The following is a 23,007-nucleotide window of genomic DNA, read 5'->3' as shown; positions in this document are numbered from 1 at the left end:
CTCTATTCTTTTGCAAGATAGATCCTAGGTAGCGAAAACGGTAGCTCTTTGGCACTTCCTGATCTACAATCCTCACCCCTAACTCATTTGAGCCTCCGTTTGCACTGAACTTGCACTCCATATACTTTGTCTATGACCGACTCACCTTTAGATTCCAACACTTTTCTCCAAAGGTTAAACTTCGCATTTACTACTTCCTGAGTTTCATTTATCAATACTATATCGTCTGCTAAAAGCATACACCAAGAAATATCATCTTGAATATGTCCCGTTAACTTATTACCAATGCAAAAAGGTAAAGACTTAAGGATGAGCCTTGATGTAACCCTATAGTTTGGGGAAGCTTTCAGTTTGTCCTTCGTGAGTTCTTACGGCAATCATTGGTCCATCATACACATCCTTTATAGTTTGGATATATGCTACTTGTACTCCTTTCTTCTCTAAAATCCTCCAAAGAATGTCTCTTAAGACCCTATCATATGTCTTTTCCAAATCTAAAAAGACCATGTACAAATCCTTTTTCATATCTCTATATATTTCCATTGATCTTCGTAAGAGATAGAGTTCCTCCATGGTTGGGCGCCCTAGTATGAATCCAAATTGGTTGTCTGAGACCTGTGTTTCTTGCCTCAGTTTATGCTCAATTACTCTTTCCCAAAGCTTCATTGTATGACTCATTAACTTAATACCCCTACAGTTCATGCAATTTTGTACGTCACCCTTATTCTTGTAGATAGGCACCAAAGTGCTCTTTCGCCACTCATTTGGCATCTTCTTCGTTTTCAAAATCCTATTGAAAAGGTTTGTGAGCCATGCTATACCCGTCTCTCCCAAGACTTTCCACACTTCGATCAGTATATCATCTGGGCCCACTGCTTTTCTATGCTTCATCTTTTTCAAAGCTACAATCACTTCTTCCTTCCTAATTTGGCGGTAAAATGAGTAGTTTATACACTCTTCTGAGTTCCTCAACTCCCCCAAAAAAGTACTCCTTTCATGGCCTTCATTGAAAAGATTATGAAAATAAACTCTCCATCTGTCTTTGACGACGTTCTCTGTAACAAGAACCTTTCCATTCTCATCTTTGATGCACCTCACTTGGTTTATGTCCCTTGTCTTACCTTCCCTTGCTCTAGATAGTTTATAGATATCCAACTCTCCCTCTTTGGTATCTAGTCGCTTATGGCTGCTAGCTTAGCATCTCTCACAACTTTATTTGCCTCCTTCTTTGCTATTCTATATCTTTCACCGTTTTCATCGGTCCTATCCTTATATAAGGTTTTACAAGATTCTTTCTTAGCCTTAACCTTTGTCTGTACCTCCTCCTTCCACCACCTTTTTAGCCTTAGCCTTTGTCTGTACCTCCTCCTTCCACCACCTTTTTAGCCTTAACCTTTGTCTATAGCTCCTCCTTCCACCACCAAGATTCCTTTTAGTATGGAGCAAAGCCCTTGGACTCTCCTAGTACCCCTTTTGCTACTTTTCGGATACAACTAATCATGAAATACCACATTTGGCTAGCTTCCACCTCTCTATCCCAAACGAATTGGGTGATTACTTTCTCTTTAAAAGTGGCTTGTTTTTTCTCCCTTTAGATTTCACCACCTAGTCCTTAGGCACTTCAAGATCTTGTTCTTTGTCACCAACAAGCGATGTTGATTAGTCAAGCTCTCTCATGGTATAAGTACTAAATATAAGTACCAAGTAATATATTTATAATGAACTATTCATTTAATTAATATGTTTGGATGATTAAACGACTTTCAATTCGAATAATTTTTTGTAAAATTAATCTTTAAATGAAGATTAATATACTAAACGGTGCTGATCGGTAATTTTATTCGGTCAAGATGCTATTCGTAAGTGTAAATGGAGAATGTGTGCACCCCCAGCTATGAAAGTATTATCCTAAAAAATATAACTTGGCATCCAGGTGTAAATTTTGAAAGTCCCGGGAAAAGTTTCTTACTTGTATCATGTGGTGGGCACAAGTATGATTGGGTGGGGGGTTGAAATCTCATCCTCCTTTGATTTAAAACGTTCGCTTCGGGTCCGCACAATTTCAATGGTTTCCCTTTCCCTGTTGCATCCAGATTGCAGACTCTCTCACTCCCTCACTCCCTCCCCACTTCTCCTTCCATGTCGACCTTTTCGGCCAAACCCACTAACGTGATCACCTCCCTTCACAACCACCACAAATCAATATTCTCTTTTCCAACTTGCCTGCCTTCCCTTTCAAAACTTCAGAAAGCTTCACCTGTTGTTGCTTTCAATGGCGCCAGGTTACAGCACAAGCAGCGGCGGACTAATCCCCAAACCACACTTCCTACACTACCCACTTCCACCTTCTTGCAAATGGGTTCTCAGGAAACCTCCTCTGAGACACCGTTTTTGGTGAAATCAACTGGCTCGGAGAGTGCTTCCACTTCCTCTGCCTCTCAAACTGTGAGTAAATCAACGTTTCTGTGTTTAATCTCCGATGGGATAGTCTCTTTCGTGTTGTTTCAATGGAATTTTGATAAAAGTTGTTGACTTTGATTTGATGTGCTACTATTGCAATTTGCAATTTACAGGTTGTTGGGGTTCTGCATCTGGTTGTTTCACTTGGTATTATTCTTGCAATGGACAAGTTTTTGAAGAAGGCATTTGTGGCAGCTTCCATTAGGTTCCCAAGTGCGCTTTTCGGGATGTTTTGTATATTCTCCGTTCTTGTTATTCTTGATTCCACTGTCCCTGCTGTGGCAACAAGCTTGATGAACTTCTTTGAGCCGGCGCTTTTGTTCATCCAGAGATGGCTCCCATTGTTCTATGTTCCTTCTTTGGTTGTTTTGCCCCTTTCTGTAAAGAGTATTCCTGCGGCTTCGGGTATCAAGATTTGCTTCATTATAGGTATGCAAGTTTTCGCTACTCTTTCTAATATAGCTTTTCTCTGATGAAGCTGCACATTAATTACTTGTATTTTCGGTTGGTCATTGTTGGTTTCTGTTGTCAATGACTCAATGTCAGTGAATCAGTTGTAAGATCAATATATGCGGAATAAGTAAATCACAATACCAAATAATTAACCACTAACCTTTGACGCCATTGCTGCAATGAACTAAGGATTCTTCTACTCTCAACACAGACCAAATGCACTGCTACAATCAATGGGGCTTGATATCTTTTGTGCGTAATTAGTGTGAGAGCAGGGGACCCTATTATATATCCTAGGTGGTGGTGTTTGATAAGGATACTTCCCATCATGTAATCCTTATCAAACTGATAAACCTTATCACCACGAAACCATACTATTCATATCAGGATAGATATATCTACTCATATCAGAATTACTTTAGCTATATATCAGTCCACATACATTCCTTGATAGCTTACAAGTATAGTCAATCCTAATCTCTTATGATCTCAATCCCTTAAGCACGTGTTAAACAAGTGAGCAGCTCTAACAAAGCTTACATCAGTTACTTGTTACTCCAATTTCTAGAACTGTGATGAGTTTAGCAGCGATCATAAATAGGTCATTTGTTTCTAGATCACCCATACCGTCATCCTAAAGTAAAAAGCGAAAAAGCATAGAAAAATATCTGGCTAACAAGTTCTCGATGAAACAACAAAGATAAGACCGGGTGGTTCTTGATGAAATCAATGGATGAGTGGTTTGATTGAATAGATTTGAGGAAGAAAGCTTTTGCACGTATTGCATAAGATTTCTTTTACCTAATCTTCCATCAATGATGAGACTTCATGTTACCTTCTCGATTGAGCACAAAATACTCAAAATCTGAAGTTGCACAGTCAACAAACTATCTTTCTTTGACACTAACTTCTTTGCTGTTGCATCTCGCCATCTCTCTTCTGGTGTCTACATGCTTTGTTTTTCCCTAAACATGCTAGTAATTAATGATTTTCTGCAGTTGGAGGCTGGCTGGTCACCCTTGCTGTGGCAGGATATACGGCAATAGCTGTAAGAAGAATGGTAAAGACACAAATGACAGATGCTGAGCCTATGGGAAAACCCTCTCCTTTTTCCAATGTTGAAGTGTGGTCTTGGAGTGGGATCTTCCTGACATCATTTGTTGGGGCATTATTATCCCCAAAAGCTCTGGGGACGAGTGCTCGAACATGCCTCCCATTCCTACTTTCATCAACTGTGTTGGGCTACGTTGTTGGTTCTGGGTAAAATATCTTTTTCCTCAGTTTACAGCATGAACACTTTTATGAAAAGTACATATATATATAAATCAAATATTGGTTTTGATTTTAATACAAGTTACTGAAATTTGATATTTTCTCCTCCTTAAGGTCTCATGCCTCTGTTGACTTCTAATTTTCAGATTTCCGTCAGACGTGAAGAAGGTTTTCCACCCCATCATCTGCTGTGCGCTGTCTGCAGATCTGGCTGCATTCGCTTTTGGATACTTCTCCAAGTCTGGGCTTGACCCTGTTCTTGGTATGCATCTGAAACAACATTCTTGGTTTTGGCTGAACATTGTGATTAAATGTAACAAATTAGAAAGCGGAACTTTAACAACTTGCACAAAATACTTGCCAGATTCCAAATTAGCTGTTCGGGTCTCTTGGTTAATCTTGATTTTTCCTATTTTATTTGTTCCTTCTTTTTGGATGTGGTATTTTCACCAGTGTGCTAATTCCTGGTTTTTGTTTCTTCCATGCAATTTTATATAACTACAGAAAGGAATACCCGATGTACTATTAAGAGGATTAAATGGACTTAATGTTATTAGATGAATATGAAGAATTACATAACATGGGTCTGGAGGGAAACATTTTATGCTTTGTATCGCATCACAAGTTTTTTGAGGTTTCAATGATTTATAGAACATCTTTGATGTCATCGGACGAAAAAATGCTAATCTATTAGCATTAGACTTGTGGGAAACATGATGGTTCATGATACCCCGAGTGCTTTAAGTATGAAGTTCGTCATTCTTCTTGATATTCACAGGATCTTACCTTACAAAGGTTTCATCTAATCCTGGAGCTGGTGATGTTCTGATGGGATTCTTGGGGTCTGTTATCCTCTCATTTGCCTTCTCAATGTTCAAACAGAGGAAGGTAAATAACATTTCAAGAGACCGAGTTTCCCATATTCATTAGTTATACTTGTTTATTTTGGTTCTTTGTTGTGTAGAAAAACATAGATTTTTTGGGGTTTTCCTGCAGCAGTACTCTTATAATTTTAACCTGATTCAAATTTGTGAATTCGACCAATTGCCGTCCTAACTTCCCACCAATGTCTAATTAATATGAAACCATATTTGAACATTATTTCTGCTCCCTACATATTTTCAGCTTGTCAAGAGGCACGCAGCTGAGATTTTCACATCTGTCATCCTGTCAACCATATTCTCATTGTATTCAACCGCTCTTGTTGGACGTCTTGTTGGGTTGGAACCTGGTTTGACTGTCTCAATTCTACCACGATGTATAACTGTGGCATTAGCTCTCAGCATTGTGTCGTTGTTTGAAGGTATTAGTTCATACTTTTGTAGTTGTAAACATGAAAACTCTGACCTCATAAACGTGTTCTAAGTTTGACATGAATTTCTAAAATGTTACTAACGAAAGTCGAGGCTATTCCTGTTTTATTATCTCAACTTTTTCTCTCTCATTTTGATAAATGATACAACTTTATAATGCTTACAAAATAAAATTGCATATGCTACACATTTGAAACTTGTATCCTTGAAACTGTAGGTACCAATCCATCTCTCACAGCGGCCGTGGTTGTAGTAACTGGTCTGGTAGGAGCTAATTTTGTGCAAGCAACGCTTGATAAACTACAATTTCGTGATCCTATTGCTCGAGGAATAGCTACTGCATCTAGGTATGTATCTCCCCCGAACCCTGATCCTCATATGAAACGATCAAACTATAACTGTGAAAGTATAAACAAGTGGACCAAACTGTAAACAATTAGAAAGAATTGTTTAAACCATCTGAATATGGTAGGACAGTTCGTTGAGACTTCTAGGTATATTGAATATTGAAGATTTTTACCTCCGGGCGAAAAGACATAAGTGTTATTAACAAAGAACTCATCAGAGTGAGTTTAAGAAATCGTAGTTCGATAAACTGTCTGTTATGCACTTACGGTGTTTTATTGTTTTGTTGCTCTAGTGCTCATGGATTGGGAACAGCAGCATTGTCAGCCAAGGAACCGGAGGCTCTCCCATTTTGCGCCATTGCGTACGCTCTGAATGGTATATTTGGCTCTTTGCTATGTTCAATTCCAGCAGTCAGGCAAAGTTTGCTTGCCGTAGTTGGATGACACTATCGGCTCCTTTGTTTGTTCTCACAATTAGCTACTGCTTCGAAATCATTGTTTTTATTAACAGTATATAGATATACAAGACATTTTTCCATTAGTACAGGAATTCAAGTTGGAAAACTGTACTACAAAGAACGTCAATTGTAAACCTGAACAAACACTCGTATTCGGTCATCTTATTGGATTTATGAACACTATCAGTTACTGCTGCACCAGAAAACTTAGTTGGTAGGAAGCCAGCCTGAATAGTTCGTTATAACTGATTGAGCATACCTTAACGCCCTTGCGAACGTGTAAGCTGCACCTAAAAGAGAAGAACTTGATGTCACGAGGAATTGAAGAAGTTAACTTAAACGAGTTTAGGAGGTTTTAAACAGAGGACCAAGTGAAGAACAAGGTTTTTTATGCCATTTTAATTAAGTTACAATTGCTCCCTAAAACTTTTCTGTGATAAGCAAGCCTGATTATCATGAGATGCTAGTTAGGGCCCGGTGTCGTCGCTACAATACCCCCTGGCTTCAGGTGCACGGGGACGGGGAGATTAATGGGTAAGTAAAAGCCATAAAGGGAAAAGATCTGTTTCTTTAAATCTCACTCATTCATTTCACGTTGTAGTGAATACAACGTGATATTGTAAAGTTTTCCATTAGTTTAATAAGATTAGAAGCTATGAGAAAGAACCACCTTTAATCGTGCATGCAATGTCACCACACAGAGCCCCGATTTTATGGGGCCCCAATTATTGACACTGAAGATGAACCAAAGATAGGTAAAATTGAACATGAAGGATTGTCAAATCAGGTTATGTGTATGCCAATATATTGAACATCATGCTAAGCTCATTCCCTAGTCCCCATGAAAGAAGAAGCAAATACGTAATAAAGGAAAGAAATGGGCCCATCTTATCCATGGGGTTGGTTTGGTTATATAGAATTGAGATCCTCTTTGAATTTGTCATAAGCTAACGGACTCGAAGATTCGGATCACTTATTTAAAATCGTGCAATCCTTATTAGTATATTCCACTGACCTATCTCACACAAACCAAAAGTCCAAATCTCTCTCTCTCTCTTTCTTCAATGGTCCAGATATCCAGATCCTTAGGCTTCGGATACAGAAATCCAGAGAGGATCACAAGGTTATATGAGAGTGATGCAACCAAGTATTGGGAAACTGAAATACTGAATAGATAAGATATATAGGTGAACCTCATAACTCAAATTTTCCATATATTTTGTTTAATTTTAATCTGTATAATACAAGTATTCTGCCATAGAATTACAACGTAAAGAAAGAGAAGAGAGTGGAAAATAGGCATGCATGCACTCTCTTACTTGAATTAAGTAGGTACAATCAATAGAGATAAGGCATAACAATGTAATTAGGCAAAGAGATTAATTTGATGAAATATTTCTAAGCTTTGGTTGCTTCTACCGGAGTTTTGGCCCTGGCTGCAATGAGCTGCTCGTAGAGGTCCCGGATCTTCAATCCGACGATGGTTTGGAAGAGGCCGGTTCCGTTGTTGCTGCCGGGGAAATCAGAGTGCTTCAACATTTGTTGGGTGACTTCTCCATAGAACTTGGTGGAGATGTTGCTTAGATGACTCTCTACATAGATCAGCTCATCTAATCTGTCAAATTGCCCATCCATCTCCAACAATGACACCTATTATATACATATGACACCACCATAACCAAAAACAAAATGGTCAGTTAAAAACGCTTTTGTGTAGCACCATCGCAGGATGCATACTGACGCGTCATTTGGTGAACAAATTTAGCGACGAGTGTTAAATCTGTACCTCGTTGCCGAAATAAGTGTCAGGGCCATAGTTGAATTTGATTCCAGGGTAAGAGCAGGTGAGCTTCCTTCCACAGGGAATCCATGAGATGGTGGAACCCTCATCAAACAAGTAGACTGGGTTGAAATATTTCACACCTTCCTTCATAATCAACCTCACTCTCAACACCTTCCCCTCATTGTCACCTGGAATCAATTGGGTTGGCAACACTTCTATCACTGCATCTGCGTACTGCTTTTGTGGATCTGCATGTAAATCACAATTAACAAAAGATTATTAATAAAGAGCGCAAAACGACAAACTGGGAGTGCGAAAATCATTCCTCGCGTATTTGCTAAACTCCCTCTCCGCTCATGCGATCCGCTGATGCCAATCCTATGACTTATTGTTTGGAACACGCCTTACTGTTTGGGTTGAGAGTAAACAATCCTACTTAGAAGGTTAACGAATAAAATAAGTGTGTTACTTACCAATATAAGCATCGAAATCAGGCTTTCGGGCTTCAATACTGGCTTTGATGCTCTCGAGACTGTGTCCACGCTCCGCCATGTCCCTCTAAACAATCCAAGTTTTAGCTTAATTAACACGGTGAATTTAACAAATTAGGTTTAATTACCCGAGGGTTAATTTAATTACCTGAATTTTCCATGCAAACTTAACCTCATTGCTGATGTCCAAGTAGATGCTGAAGTCCAACAGATCCCTAACTCGCTGATCATACCTACACATACATATATTAATTGATTAATATATATTTATTTTATATATATATATATATATATATATATATATATTTTTTTTTTTTTTTTTTTTTTTTTTTGAGAAAGTGGTTAATATATTTCTGAATGCATAATTAACTAACAGTTAGGTACGTTACGAAGTGTATTTCTCTATTCAAGTTTGACTTCTTCCCTCCAACAAAGCTTGTAATAAGTTGGTTGTGCATGTTGGTGGAATTAATTAATTTATCATTGAGTAATTAAAGTACCAGTAAAATAATCACTTAGTACTACGGTCTATCTTAAGTTCAAACATCAATAATGGTAAATCTAAAATCAATTCATTCCTCATCTCTTTGTATAAATATATCGTTATATAAAAAAATTACTTCTAAAATAAAAAGGAAGGCCGCTTGGAACTTAATAAAACCCACAATTACATGGATTTCAAACAAAAACATGACATTGACATACATATCCTTGATTGGCCAACTACATATGATACCAGCGCCCGCCACGGGCACTTTGTATAGTTTTTTGATTGACGCAAGTGGATGTATAGTATTATTTTTCTTTGCTTAATTAAATACATATATTTGTGAAAGATATGTAAAGTAGGGATAATGGTTGTATACTTGTATATGCCAACTTTTACCAGCCTTGATTTCTTTTTCTCTTTTCGATTTACTGATGTTGACTTGGAAATATATTTTAAGAAATGAGATAGAGTATTTGAAGTTAATGCAAGATTTGACGCAAAATAGAAAACAATGATAATTCTAAAATTCATACAGTCGACTTTACTTAGTATAATAAGATTTGGTTATTGTTGTTGTTTTCTTTCTACTGATGTTAGTTGGATTATTTAGGTCAGTGAGTAAATTTGAAATTGTGAGCTACTCCAACTTTTATTTATATATTTATTTGAAAAGAATAGTTCCTTAAATTCCCTCCCGTCTACTTGTATATACATGGGAAAATATTTTCTTGTCAAATATTGACTTGATACTAAAGAAAATATCGACTTTCTACTATTGGTCATGATAATGTTTGTAAAAATTATGTGGTCCAAAAAAAATAATAATAATAGCGCTTTTACGAAATCAATTTAGATGAATTTTAATGTAAAAATATCCGCTTATGTTAAAGAAGTTGAAGTAAATTACAAGGAAGTTTCTAATTAAGAACAACGAAGTTTCTGATTAAGAACAAGCCATGATTTCATGAATGTGTACTGATGAAAAATGATAAAGTAGTAATTAATTAGTTAATGAAAGTGATTAAGATGAGCAATTAAGTAGGCATGCACTTACATTGGATGTAAACCTTCAATGACAAGAATCTTGGGGGGCTTGATGAGCTCGGGAGGATCCAAGAGACCAGAAACATGGTTGTAAATAGGCTTCTGAACAGCCTTTCCTTCCTTGATGGCCTTCACCTGCTCATACATAAGATCGAAGTCGTTAGCTCTTGGGTCGAGCGCGGTCACTCCTTTCTCCTTCCTCCCTGTCCTGTCCAGGGAATGGTAATCATCCAAGCATATCACCGTCGTGGTGTCGCTGATGAGCGTGTTGGAGTCAGGGTTTCCTCCTTTAGGTGGCTCCGCTCCTCCTCCAAACACGCTAGTCAGCCTCCTCATGAATGTGCTTTTCCCACACCCTGAGTCCGCTGCTAAACCGATAACAATCGTCTCTTGCTCGCATCTTATCACACTCACTCCAACTGATCTCCGGCTGCTGCTGCTTCTCTGCTTGTAGAACACCGCCACCTGCTGCTGCTTTTGGCCGCTCAACCCCAACGAGGAGGAAAACGTACACGTCGGGTTCAGCTGGCCACTTGTGTGCACCGCACAAATCGCCATTTTCCCACTACTACTACTCCTTCTCTCTCTAGCTCTCTGTGTTCTTGGTTACTTGGTTTAATTTGGGAAAGAAAGACGAAAGAGTTTGGAGCAGAAATAAGAGGCTGGAAGAGGTGATGGCAGGCAGTTTTGTGGGATGGAAAAGAAAATGCTGGCTGATTCTGCTGCTGCTGACGTGTCTTGTTGTTTTTTCTGGGGTTTCTGGGACTACCCCTGGTTTTTGATAAATTTTTCGAAGTGTTAGGAGGTAATGCTTATTTCGATCGAAGGTTTTGGGATGGACTTCAATGGGCTTAATAAGTCAGTGGGCGATGGGCGACGTAGTCATTTCACACTTTTCTTTTCCCACTAGATAGTAAAATAATTAAGTGGAAACATACTTTTGTTTTTTATATTATATTTGCGGAGAAAAGATGGGATTTTTATTTTTTAGTTTTATATATTTTAATATATTTTATATTTCGATGAGGTGATGGGATGTACGCGATAAACGCGGGCATGGAGGGAGAGGAAGAAGAAGAAGCGTGGTGGTTATTTGTTGCGGTTTGGATATTTCATGTGCCACGTGGCAGTGGAGTGGTGGCTGGTTGAAGATTAGGGGTGAAGGGTGAGGAATGGAAAGAGATATAGAGAATTAGAGATAGAGTATGCGCCATCCACTTTTTGACTTCTAATCTCTCTGCTAGCTTGTCCGTTTGTAGGGATTTCTACGGTGAGATACTTCAGTAGATTTTTATTTAAAAATGTAAATATTAAGATTTAACAGTTAAAATATTTAAAATATTTTGTATTTTAGATAATTTAACCCGTGTCACCGGTTAATAACATTTTTTTGCCGGATAAAACTTAAAACTCGTTTCAAATAGTTAGTGCTGAACATTGAACAACAATCAACGAGACCAAAATATCCAGTAATTATCTTCTATACATTATATAAAAGCGTTTATCTTTTCGGGATCCATGCTTTTAACGGGTTAAAACAAGTACATATAAGTGATAGTAAACAAACACGTTAGTGTACAAGTTGCTAGCGGGTTTATTCATTTCAATCGGAACCCATTAAGGCTCGACTCTAACACTTCATCGCATTGTACCGTGTTAACTAGTCATCTACGATAACCTCATATAATAAATCAAAGACACTTAAGCTTTGCTTATGGTTAATTGGCCTCTGAACAGAAGAGAAGCAGGTGGTCGTCAGCCAAAAACAGAGGTGAAATTCTGGAACCAGACTATTTCTCGACTCCACAGATCATATAGTGCCGTTCTATACTTCTCTTAATGAATTAGCACAAAAGCTATTCTATCAGAAAGCAAGCTCCCCATTTAAGCAGACTAATCGGAAGCTCTCACGCAGTGCATGTATATAATGCATGCAGTCATCTTTAATAAATGCAGAAGCTCTCTCCGTACACACAAGTAATATATTAAGATTCAAAAAAAAAAATTAAGGTACATTCAGCAAGTGCCAACCGAAATGAAGAGAATAAAGGTACACTATCCCTAACTCCTAACTCCTAAGTTTGGCTGGTAAATAAATCAAGGGTTGCAAGAGGTGCAGGGTGCTGTTTGGTTGCCCCGTTCAAGTAGAGAAAACAACAAGACGAGTTTGGAGTTTGTTTTGAACCAGTGAAGTCCTATTTCATCACCCTCTTTCAACTGTCTCCTCTTGACGAATGCAGGGTGCCAAACCAAAACGTAACTGTTGTTGCTCTGCTTGAAAATGTACCGATGATGGGTTGTGTGCGTATCGCCGTCATGAAACGTAATTTGTGCTCCCTGTCTGTTCTCAAGGGCTTTGGTAAACTCGTCGTTCACGTGAGGGAGGATATATTTGTTCATCAAGCTTGCTGGCATGTAGAAGTGTATGAGATCTCTAGCCGTCAGTTTCTTCTTGATTCCCCAAGAATCCTTAAAATTTAGATTGGCAATAACAAGTTCATCTCTTTTCTTCCACTTCATCTGCTCCTCCTTTGTTGCAGTATTTTTATTATTGTTCGTCATTTTATTATCATGGACGCGATCGCGAAGGCAATCACCAGTGGGAAAGGGTGAAAGCGTCGACACTAGTTTTTGACGTTTTGATGAAGTATTAGTCGTCTGATCACGATGATGAGGGCTAGTACTAGTAGGAGAGGGTTGGTCGGGTACTTGGTTCGCTTTTCGCTTCGTGTTGTTATCATTATTTGTACTAAAACTTGTAGGCCAAGTCGGATCCCACAAAGCTAACACTGTCGAAACTTCGTCATGTGATGATCGTCGTGGTTGTGGATGTGGATGACCAAGGGTTAGTCTTGTTGACAGCGTCGTCCCTTCCATTATTCTAATTCGAATCTTCAAACTATATAAACTTGAAACTTGAATGCCAACGTGAGAGCGAGAACGAAAGAGTTAGAAGAACAGAGAGAACTAATTGATGTGTGTATGTGTATTTATAATATGTAGCTGATGTTGGGAGTACGAATTTCATATTAGGAAACAGAGATTTTGCATATGCTTATAAGTAAGTTAGGTTACTTTTTATATTTCAAATGGTGAATCTCAACTTTATTCTTGGTATCACTGTCGACATTCAAGTTCTGAACAACTGAGGATTCTTGGTTTCCTTTTTTAGCCCCTTCAAATTAGGATTCTTGGTTTCCTGTCTGGCTGCTTACCGTTTTTAAGTCTTAAGTTTCCTCATCCTTGTAGGCTAAGGGTTGTTTAATTTGGCATACTTCTATAGATACCTCCTTATGGAGAAGAATAAAGTAGGATGTCTGAGGGAGGGGAAGAAGATGTCGGTGGCATCACGTTCGATAACATACTCCATCGATGGAGGTTTGCCAAATTCATGGCGCTCGTTACATTGACAAAAGATTGAGAAGTAATTATTAATGATTTACTTAAGAATGGTAGGCCTGCGCTTGAACAAATAATTGGAGGAGACTCCTGAAGCAGTACTTGTTGAAGAAGCAAGTAATAAATAAGAAGATGCTCCTGCAAAGAAGAGAGGTCCTAATAAGTCTGCTAAAAAGATGTTTGAAGTACCGGAGACTATAGCAACCAAGGTTCTAGCAGCACCAGATCCCTCAGGAGTGCGGGGGACAAGCGCAAGCATGATGCTTTGGAACAGTTGAACAGTTGGCGTGCTACTTTTGAGGAATTCGTTCGCTGTCTAAGGCACAAGGCTTGCGTTGAGAAAGTGAGAGCACGGCGACTGGTTGATGATGAAGCTGCTGTACTTGCCTTAAGAGAAATGCTCAAGTCAACTAGAACTGCAGAGAAGAAAGTACAAACAGAAAATTCAGTTCCATTAGCTATTAATACCATCTCTGAAGAGGCGATAAACAGCGAAGCTGGTCGTAGTTTGATACGGGATCGTGTCAAAGCTGCCCTCAGCAGCTGAGGCTCAGCTGCTTGTGCGAAGGAGAAAGAGATGTGGACGATGAGGATGATGAGTCGTATAGTATGTGTCAGCTGGAAGAAAATTCTTGAGCAAGCTCAGAAGAATGAGGCCAAATCGACTGTTTTGAAAAGATACAGGAGACATGCTTATAAAAAATTTAGGTTACTTCCGTCGACTTGAAGTAGTCGACGGAAACTCCGGCGATTCTCTATGAGTACGTGCTTATGGACAGATTAGTTTTCTTGGCGTGGAAGGTTGATAAGCCCATTGTTTGGAAACATGTTTTGGAAGAGATGTTACACGCCGTATTGCTGACCCCCGAAGGAATCAAAGAAAAACGGGCATGCAATTCGATAGACGCTAGTCAGTCTACGAAAAGGATACTATATACATACTAAAATGTGAGCATTCACTAACCAATTGGCAATAGGAATGAGAAGCTCGTGATTATTAAATTATTAGGCAAAGCTTCCCTTCTCCGATATGAATTTATCGTCTTAACATGCCTCCTCACGTACTGCAGTAGCTTCCCAAAAAGAGAGAACATTCCAACAACAAAACAAAAATAACTAGAAAAGGAAAGATGGCATGAAGTTAAGAGGAAATGTGTGATAAGGGAGAGGTTCTAAACCCAGAACACAGCCACTTGGGCAATCCACCACTTGCGGTGAAACATGGAATTAATTAGTCCAAACTCCCCAGGAGGGTGGCATTCGCCCTTTCCCATTGGACATCAAGCACTGTATAAACAAACGTGTTTTAATTTTTAAACATAATTAAGGGCCTTAAACAGACCTCTACTCAGGTATTTATCCTAGTTCATGCCTTAATAGTATCGGAATCGGTTTGCGGTTAGACAAATTGTCACCAATCCATGCATCATTAGGAATTATCAAGGTAAATCAATTCGAGCTAGTTATATTTCATTCGGGTAGAACCGCATCCCGTTGCAAGCGTCCTGTCCTGATTTAAATTTGGGACTGCTGCTCTGAAATTTTCTCAGATTTTCAGCCAAAAATCACCCTAAGTAAGTTTTCTCAACCCAATCACGCTAGAAAAATAATGAAACTACAACTCCAATTACAACGCACATGAACTCAACCCGACAGCAGAAAGTAACTAGAAAGAAAAAGCTAAGATAACCTGGTTAGAAGTTCTAGTAAGCATACTTGCTGCAAGTTACTGTTCAATGATCTTCGTTGTGGTAGGCATAGTGTGGCGGGGAGGTTGAATGGTACACATATCTGGGTGGGGAGTTTGAATTGTAGACGTATTGAGGTGGAGATGACTGATAATAGGAATACTGGGGAGAGGATTCGGTATGATGGACATAATGGGGCGGAGAGTGGGAACTGAGTTCGCTTGTTATGGGTGTGGCAATTCGAGTTTGCTGTTTGTCTACTCTAACTTCAACCAACTCCTGCTCCTCCTCAAATGGTGGCTCCTCCTCAAATGATCGGAAAATAGGGTGCAAGTACGCATCAGCCAAGTACGATTTCATATTTAGGTCAGGTTCTGCAGTCCGTTCCATTGTGTCTTTAGCCATTGCTTCCTGAGCAAGTCACAGAGATAATAATTGCCATCAGAAATTAGAACAAAAAATTACATGCTCCTGTGAAAGCATATATAAAAGTCAAATGCACCTCAATAAATTAATTAAAAGTTCCGAGCTTACCTCAAGCGGGTACTTTCTAAATGCAGGTTCAAAACGATACTTGCAGAACTTGTGGAATGATAATGTTAATATTGGCAGAACAACAAGTAATGGAGTAGAATTAGCAGCCTTTTTTGTGCTTAGCAAACCCATCAGAAGTAGTTGAGATATCAGTAAGCTTGCTACTATGCGGCTATGAACTTGCGGCCAAAATGCGGCAGCACTTTCATATCGTTGATTGTACACGTTGATTATCTGCAACGAGAAATACAGAACAAATTACATGGATAAACAATGAAACGTGATGCACAAACTAGCCTATCAAAACTAAAAAGATGAATGAACTGACCTGATGACGGTAGACTAAGTATGCAAAGGCAAAGAAAACTAGTATGAAAGGCAGCAGGATCGGGGTGATCACAGCATACACGATACCAAGAAGGAAGTAAAGTTGAAGACTTGGGAGGGTTTCTGGAAAATCCACACTCCCAGGGTCCGTTGCCTTTATTCTGTCTCTCTCGGTTTTTACCAAAAACATGTTCTTGAGATGAAATATAACCAGTCGTTTCAAACGGAGGATTTCGCCAGCAATTCCAGCCCACCCATCAACCATTATATATGTAATAAAGAAAGTAGCCTTCGTTGGTATAGACACTCCAATGGTTCTTGGAATCCTATAAACAAGGTTCATTAAAGAACAGTCAAATCAAACAGATGAAAAGATAGGTATTAATAAAGTTGTACATCGATAAAAGCACCCGAGATGAGTTTCTGGTAAAATAATCACTTAATATCTTTTTACTAATATTAATGATTTGAATTGATCTCTATGTCATGATTTGAATTTGTTTGATACAAGTCTGTCATTAGAATAATGGACTTTCAAATAAGATACAGTACTATAACTTTAAGTTACCAAGTCAAACTGAATCCAGATCAAATTCTAATCCTTTATATCAACCCTATAAAGTGTAATCACTCAATCCTCAACACCCCTTCTCCCCCGCCCCCCCAACCCAGAGACAGAGTCAATCTCTCAAATAAGCGTCTAATCCTAATTTCTTAAGTATTATACTAGCATCAAACAGTATGCCACAGCCCCGCACCCGCACACCCTTACCAACCCACCCACGCATGCACAGTTAGTCTCCAAATTGGGTGTCCGGTTTAAGAAAAAGTGGACGCCCATCCTAGCAGCAGAACAATTAAACTGATTGATTTTCTGGTCTAACAAAAATAAAGGACATTCAAGCCATTTCTTCTCACTCTTATAGATTTGAAGCCTTAACGCGCATCAACCATCACTAGCACACCAGCCAACCACAAACACCAATGGAGTATAATTAACAAGCCCCTTATCTCATACCAAACTATCTCCACTGGCTCAGCTCCACATGCAAAACCCACAGAACTCAATCAAAGTGCGCTCTGCATCTGCTTTTTTAGAGCCATTAAGGAGCTCCGCTTATACACAAGTATACATTTGCAAGTAAAGTGAATCTATAATGTATACAGCTACCTCTATAGCTTATATTTCTAGGACAAAACTATTACTGGAGAGACTATATAATTCTTTAACCGCCCTTTCCTGAGTTCAGTGTCCTAAACAATCCATCAATTCCTCTCCTTCCACAAAGTCCACAATACTGCGTGTGGGGTAGATTTCCATATCAATATCACAATTAATAAAACTAGCAAGTTAACAAAAAATCTTCCTGTACAAACTTAGAAATGAGAAAATTTCCAGGGATAGAATATTACTCTGTAGGTGATTGGTGAAGGAAAGAATGCAGTTGCTGAAACGCCGTTCCAGTCACTATGCTTCCCAAAAATACGTTGACTAACATAAAGTAATAGTATTTTGCTGAGGTCTTCCGTTCTAGCGTTGATAATGCTATATGCCCCTCAATTTTTGACATGATCATCAACACAGCTGGGAGAATGTACAAAAATATCTTGAGGGCCAGTCCAGGAAGAAAACCCTGTAGAAATGACTTGATGAATTTCCTGCAAAAGAGTATTTGAAAACCTTACAACATAGAAATAAAATTCAAGAAAGAAGGAAGAAGCTTCTAGAAGACATAAAAAGGCCAAAAGCCATGTATTCTATACGAGCAATGGACAGGCCATCCACTCAGAAACTATTCTATAAAATGCAACGGACAAGACATCCACTCAGAAACAGTACAACGACAAAAGTAGCAATAGAATAGGATATCGACAGAAACAAAAACAAGTGGGTTCATACTCTCAACTGGTTATTCTCTGTTAAAAAAAATACTAATCAAGGAACATTTTATTATTATGAATACCAGAATATGAAAAATATTTTGCAGACCCTCTAAATTAAAAGCAAATGAATGACATACTACGGTCAATGTTATTTAACAATAACTATGATATCCAAAAAAGCATATGGTATGGTAGGGTTACTTACAATTCTACAACTGGCCTGAGAAAAGGAGCAACTCTTTCCAGACCCTCTAAATTTGCAAGTGATTGCACAAAGGCTATGGGTATCATGTAGAAGAACACCAAAGCAAACACCGAAAGCGAGATTACAAGTTTTCGGATGCTTAAAGAAATAAATGGTATAGCCAGGTTACGCCAATAGACATCCCGGGGTTCTGGGGCCCAATTTGTCAACCATAGTGTAGGATTCCTGCTCTGTTGTGTCTGTGCACAAACAGCCGCACCCCAACGCGAATCAAATGATACAAAAGCAACTGGCAAAATAGACTTAGTGTCTTTGAGAATCTTCTGTCGTTCCAGCGTCATCTAAAACACAATATAGGAATGAAATATAATGCATATAAATACAAATCCAACCTAAAATATAAACCATACTGCAGTACACAGAAAACACTAACCCTAAAGCGTACAAAGAAAGCTGAAAACGATAGCTTATAGAATAAAACGTAATGTTACTACAACTTACACTTTTCTCAAACTCCTGTATCTGTTTTTTGTAGTACTCAATGGAATCAACTTTTGTACCCCAAAGCCCCAAAAATCCATTCTGAAAATGAAAAGCACTTTAAATTATCAGCGTCCAAGACAAAAAAATTGCAGACAAACTGTTAAATAAGTACATACACATACATTGATTGTCTAACAATATCACTAGTGATATGCATACAAATATGAATCGTTTGTTTCATGTAAGCACATATGGAAACACTACCTTCATTGTTGGTTTTTTGTCCGGGTGCCTTTCAAACTTAAGCAGGTTATAGTCTAGCCAATTTTGGAGCCGATCTCGCTTTCTCACAAGTTTGGCAAATTTGTTTGCATTGTACACTGCCTGAGCGAATAAAGAAAACCGATATAAATCAAAACCAAAGAGTGTGCTGTGGAAAAAGTACACAGCTGTTGTATATATCGCCCGTCCATCAAACTCCTTACTAGTGAGCTAAACAGATTTTAGTGATAACATTTCAATACCTGGTGGCAAAGATAATGATCCGGGTGGTTTGTTTTGAAGAAGTGATCTACACTATCTGATATTGAGCGACCCGAGACATGTGGTATATTCCTGACCACTACCTGAAAGAAATAAAGGAAAAAAAATGTAAATTATAGTATTAGCCTTGGAGTTCAAAGACATTTTCCAAACAGAGAGTTAAGAGTAAAATTACTTTACCTGATCAATCTCTCAAGTAAGAAAAAGTAAAAAATGAAACATTAGCTCAATGAATAGAATTTTTATTTTAGTCATAAGAATTTATCAGATTGTGAATCATGTGAGAAAAAGAACTTTGACCACACTTTTCAAAGTACAAACAGTACTTTGGAAACATTTTCTTGAGATTGACACATGTAGGCAAAGCAGGGAAGAATATATTAGTTAAAAAAAAAACAGAAATAGAAACACAGACTCATGCAGGTTGCGCTTAGTAAGTTTATGACTCAAGATCGCAAGGATTTATACAAGCATCATTTGCCCTCAGAAACAGAATGACACTCTAAGGTGACATATCGTAGCAGCTCAACCAGAATATAAGTTGAAATAGAAGCATAGAAAAATTAAATCAGGTGCTAATTTCTCCTCAATTAATAACATACATACTAGTTTTCTACAATTGTACGGTAATTGATGACTTTCTCACCGTGAACTGTTCTGCACGCCTATGCTGGGAAGTTAAGAATTGTAACCTCATTGATGCTACATAGTCATACTCCTTGTACAACATGTAACATGTCCAGAATGTGAACAAATATTCCAATCCTATGTGGACAAAAAACCTGAAATGGTATTGATTTTAAAACATAAGTAAAGCTTCTTACATGATAAAAGACAATACATTCACCGAAAACAAAAATAAAAACAAAACAGAAGGAAACAAATGTAGCCGCAGATATTATATATTCAATACAATCAACCAAGTAAAGAAAATTACACGTAACTATGATGTTGTTTTGACCTTCATTTACTCGCAATATCATGAAGTTCATTTCATTGATGCATAATTTGGTCAAAGAAAAGTCAACTCTACACCTCATACGGTAATCAGTTATTATCAAGTCTTAATATTTAAGTGTATAAGAGCCACAGGGTTACCTTATGGATTTTGGTCTCACATTCGATATAGAGAGCTTATCAATGTCACTCAAAACCAATTCTTTCCTTAGGAAATATAATGTTCCACTTGACACATTAACTGGAATGAGAATAAGAAGTGCTAGGACAGCCATTGGAACAAAAATCTTCAAGCTGCAAATAAATAGAAAGAAAAAAATAGTTATTATAATGCACAAGATATTAAGCAGTAATTTCTAAAAGCTTGCTACCTAAGTATCGATGATAAATATGTACTCCTATACACAAGTATAGACATTCACATAAATGCATGTAATAAGATAGAGGGCCTTGCTATTGCTATTGCTGACTTATGAAGGACGTTCTCTTCTAATCCACTTTTCCCTTAAACTTAAGTCGTCATTAGTTGCGTGTTAGTCCATAAATAAGAGGCTAACGTGCTTGTAAGACAAGATGTATACACCAAAACCGAACTCGTAATAAGAGAATTACCAACATATATGATATGAAGCTCATGCAAGTTGGGTGGTGTTATGAGTGGTAAGTATGCAATTCAAGGTGTTGGGAAAAGACACGAAAGCCATCACTGTTTGGGGGTGATGGTGGTTTTTTGGGTCAAATGGAAGAAGCAAAGTAGAATGATATTTTAGGATTATTCAAGGAGGGTGCGGATGAACTTCTAAATTAAGTTACTTTTGCTCTGCTCTTTCGGCTTCTGCACTGCAGAGTTCAGGGAGTCTTCCGTGTCAACATTATTGCCAAACTCGAAAGCTGCAGAAACTTTGGCAAACAATTCTGATAAGCTCATACTAGCCCAAACAACTTGCACTCTGAACAAATAGATTGACCTGGACTTAAACCTTAAAAGGTCTCATCTTTACTACGATGCAATCGAAATTACTCAAACGAGCTTACTAGAGTATCGACAACACGTCCGCCTTGACCTTTTATTGTGGCTTGTGAACACCTCTAGTTTAACATTCAAACTCTAAGCAAGCTATCAATGGACAAATACCAGCCAGAAAGTCTTCAAAAATGCAGTTCTATTAAAACATCTCAATTCCGTCACTACACAATTAACAAAAAATTTATTTTGCAGAACAAAATATAAACACACCATCTGCATAACCCCTAACCACAAAATAATGGGGAATTCAATTCCTAATAAATTATTTTAATCCAAAGAAACAAACTTTAACCAATAGAACCAAAAAGTTATATAGTCACTTTCCCTCCCAATGATATTTTCACTAGAAACAACCCAGAGAGTCAAAATCAAGTAATATCAACTTCAACTTATACACAAAACAAAAGATACCAAATTTTCTGGTCCAAGTCAAACTTATCACTGAAGGAAAACAACCCCCAAGTCTCCAAATCAAAATTCCCAAAATTTTCTCATTAAAAAAATATATATAAATTAAATAAGTAAACCCAAGAAGCAGAAAAATGGTTGAAAAAGCAAAATTGAAGGGTGAGAACAAAAGTTACCCAAGAATATAAATTCTGAGGAAAACAGCGGAGTCGAGGCCAGCATGGCTGATAATCTCAGACTCGGACATTCTCATGGCCTGAGGCATCCAATTGAGGAAAGTGAGGTAAGTCTTGACGTTGAGATTGACGAACTTGCCGACGAAGTTGGCGGAGCGCCGGGGGCTGCTCCTGCCGCCACTTATGTACCATTTCGGAAAATATACCCGGTCGTTCACCGGTTGGATTCTGAGGAGGGCAAAGGCCAGAAGGAAAGCAAAGGCACTCAGTATGTTGATGAAAGCTGACACCCCAATGTCACCCAGAGTCGCCATTTACCAACAACAAAACCCAGAATTTAGAGAGAGTATGAAATTTGAGAGAGAGAGAGAGAGAGAGAGAGAGAGAGTTGTGTATGGAGTTTAGAGAGAGAAGGAGGAAAGGTGAAGCTGCTCTGCTGGTCTGGGTTGGAAGATAAAGGAAGAAATAAGGGAAAGAATATTGAACTTTTTGTCCAATATTTGCAACTCTGGATTGGAAGATAAAGGAAGAAAGAAGGAAAAGAACATTGAGCTTTTTGTGTAACATATTTTTGTATTTGGTACAATTTGTACAAAAGTGGGTTTCTCGTGATCTGTTCTGTTTCCTTAGTCATCTCTAACGATGGTTGGCAAAGGATTCAAACGAGCCCTCTGATCCTTCAAGATTCTCTAATATATTAATGAACAATACATAACCATATTTGCTTCCGTCTCCAATCAGGGGTCAAAGGTCCAGATGGCTCGTTTTAGTCCTGTCACAAAACATCGTTTCCAACCGAGGACCATAAGACCAAACATAATTTATTATTTAAATTTAAAATCTACATCAACTTAAATTTAAAAACTACAACTACAATTTAAAAACGACAATTTAAATTTAAAAACTACAAATTAAATTTGAAAACAACATTAACTTAAATTTAAAAACTACAATAACTTAAATTTAATATTTATAATCAACATCATCTTCATCATCCGTCATCGTAGGAGTATAGTCAGAGGTAAACAACTGCCATCGGCTCATAATTTCTTTTTTTTTCCTATCAAAATAGGTCTTACTCATTGGAGTGTAATTCGAATTGTTCCTTTCCATATTCTTATCATCCATCTCTTCTTGTATTTGTTTGGCCCGTTCTTCATGCCTACATTTCCTTTCTTCCGCCTCAAGGGCATTTTGCTTCTCCAATAATTGCAATGAGGCCGCCACTTCATGTTGAGCGGCGTAATCATCATTTGCCTTGCTGT

At 38.1% G+C, this 23,007-nt stretch overlaps 4 protein-coding genes across 4 annotated transcripts; 1 reads left to right on the top strand and 3 right to left on the bottom strand.

Annotated features, from left to right (window-relative positions):
• Positions 1-1,905: 1,905 nt before the first annotated feature.
• On the top strand, positions 1,906-6,489 carry LOC103436832 (plastidal glycolate/glycerate translocator 1, chloroplastic). Its single transcript, XM_008375278.4, has 8 exons — positions 1,906-2,445; positions 2,574-2,889; positions 3,912-4,173; positions 4,332-4,447; positions 4,964-5,073; positions 5,311-5,488; positions 5,716-5,845; positions 6,139-6,489. The coding sequence occupies exons 1-8, from the start codon at positions 2,140-2,142 to the stop codon at positions 6,287-6,289; spliced, it is 1,569 nt and encodes a 522-aa protein (XP_008373500.3). The 5' UTR covers positions 1,906-2,139; the 3' UTR covers positions 6,290-6,489.
• Positions 6,490-7,491: 1,002 nt separating this feature from the next.
• LOC103436834 (phosphoribulokinase, chloroplastic) lies at positions 7,492-11,181 on the bottom strand. The gene is made up of 5 exons (XM_008375279.4): positions 10,122-11,181; positions 8,726-8,810; positions 8,560-8,644; positions 8,090-8,334; positions 7,492-7,953 (listed from the first exon to the last, which is right to left on the bottom strand). The coding sequence occupies exons 1-5, from the start codon at positions 10,667-10,669 to the stop codon at positions 7,702-7,704; spliced, it is 1,215 nt and encodes a 404-aa protein (XP_008373501.3). The 5' UTR covers positions 10,670-11,181; the 3' UTR covers positions 7,492-7,701.
• Positions 11,182-12,208: 1,027 nt separating this feature from the next.
• Positions 12,209-12,673, bottom strand: LOC103436993 (putative B3 domain-containing protein At1g78640). The gene has a single exon (XM_008375460.1). It carries the CDS (start codon positions 12,671-12,673, stop codon positions 12,209-12,211), a length of 465 nt encoding a protein of 154 aa, XP_008373682.1.
• Positions 12,674-14,955: 2,282 nt separating this feature from the next.
• LOC103436835 (CSC1-like protein At1g32090) lies at positions 14,956-22,291 on the bottom strand. Its single transcript, XM_008375280.4, has 11 exons — positions 21,743-22,291; positions 20,273-20,425; positions 19,821-19,956; positions 19,156-19,257; positions 18,896-19,015; positions 18,650-18,730; positions 18,149-18,489; positions 17,473-17,718; positions 16,061-16,385; positions 15,733-15,966; positions 14,956-15,609 (listed from the first exon to the last, which is right to left on the bottom strand). The coding sequence occupies exons 1-11, from the start codon at positions 22,054-22,056 to the stop codon at positions 15,244-15,246; spliced, it is 2,418 nt and encodes an 805-aa protein (XP_008373502.3). The 5' UTR covers positions 22,057-22,291; the 3' UTR covers positions 14,956-15,243.
• Between the last annotated feature and the right edge of the window lie 716 nt (positions 22,292-23,007).

Source organism: Malus domestica, chromosome 06 (assembly GCF_042453785.1).
Source record: "Malus domestica chromosome 06, GDT2T_hap1".
In the NCBI taxonomy this organism is placed as follows: domain Eukaryota; kingdom Viridiplantae; phylum Streptophyta; class Magnoliopsida; order Rosales; family Rosaceae; genus Malus; species Malus domestica.
This window is presented reverse-complemented; position numbering and strand designations above follow the sequence as displayed.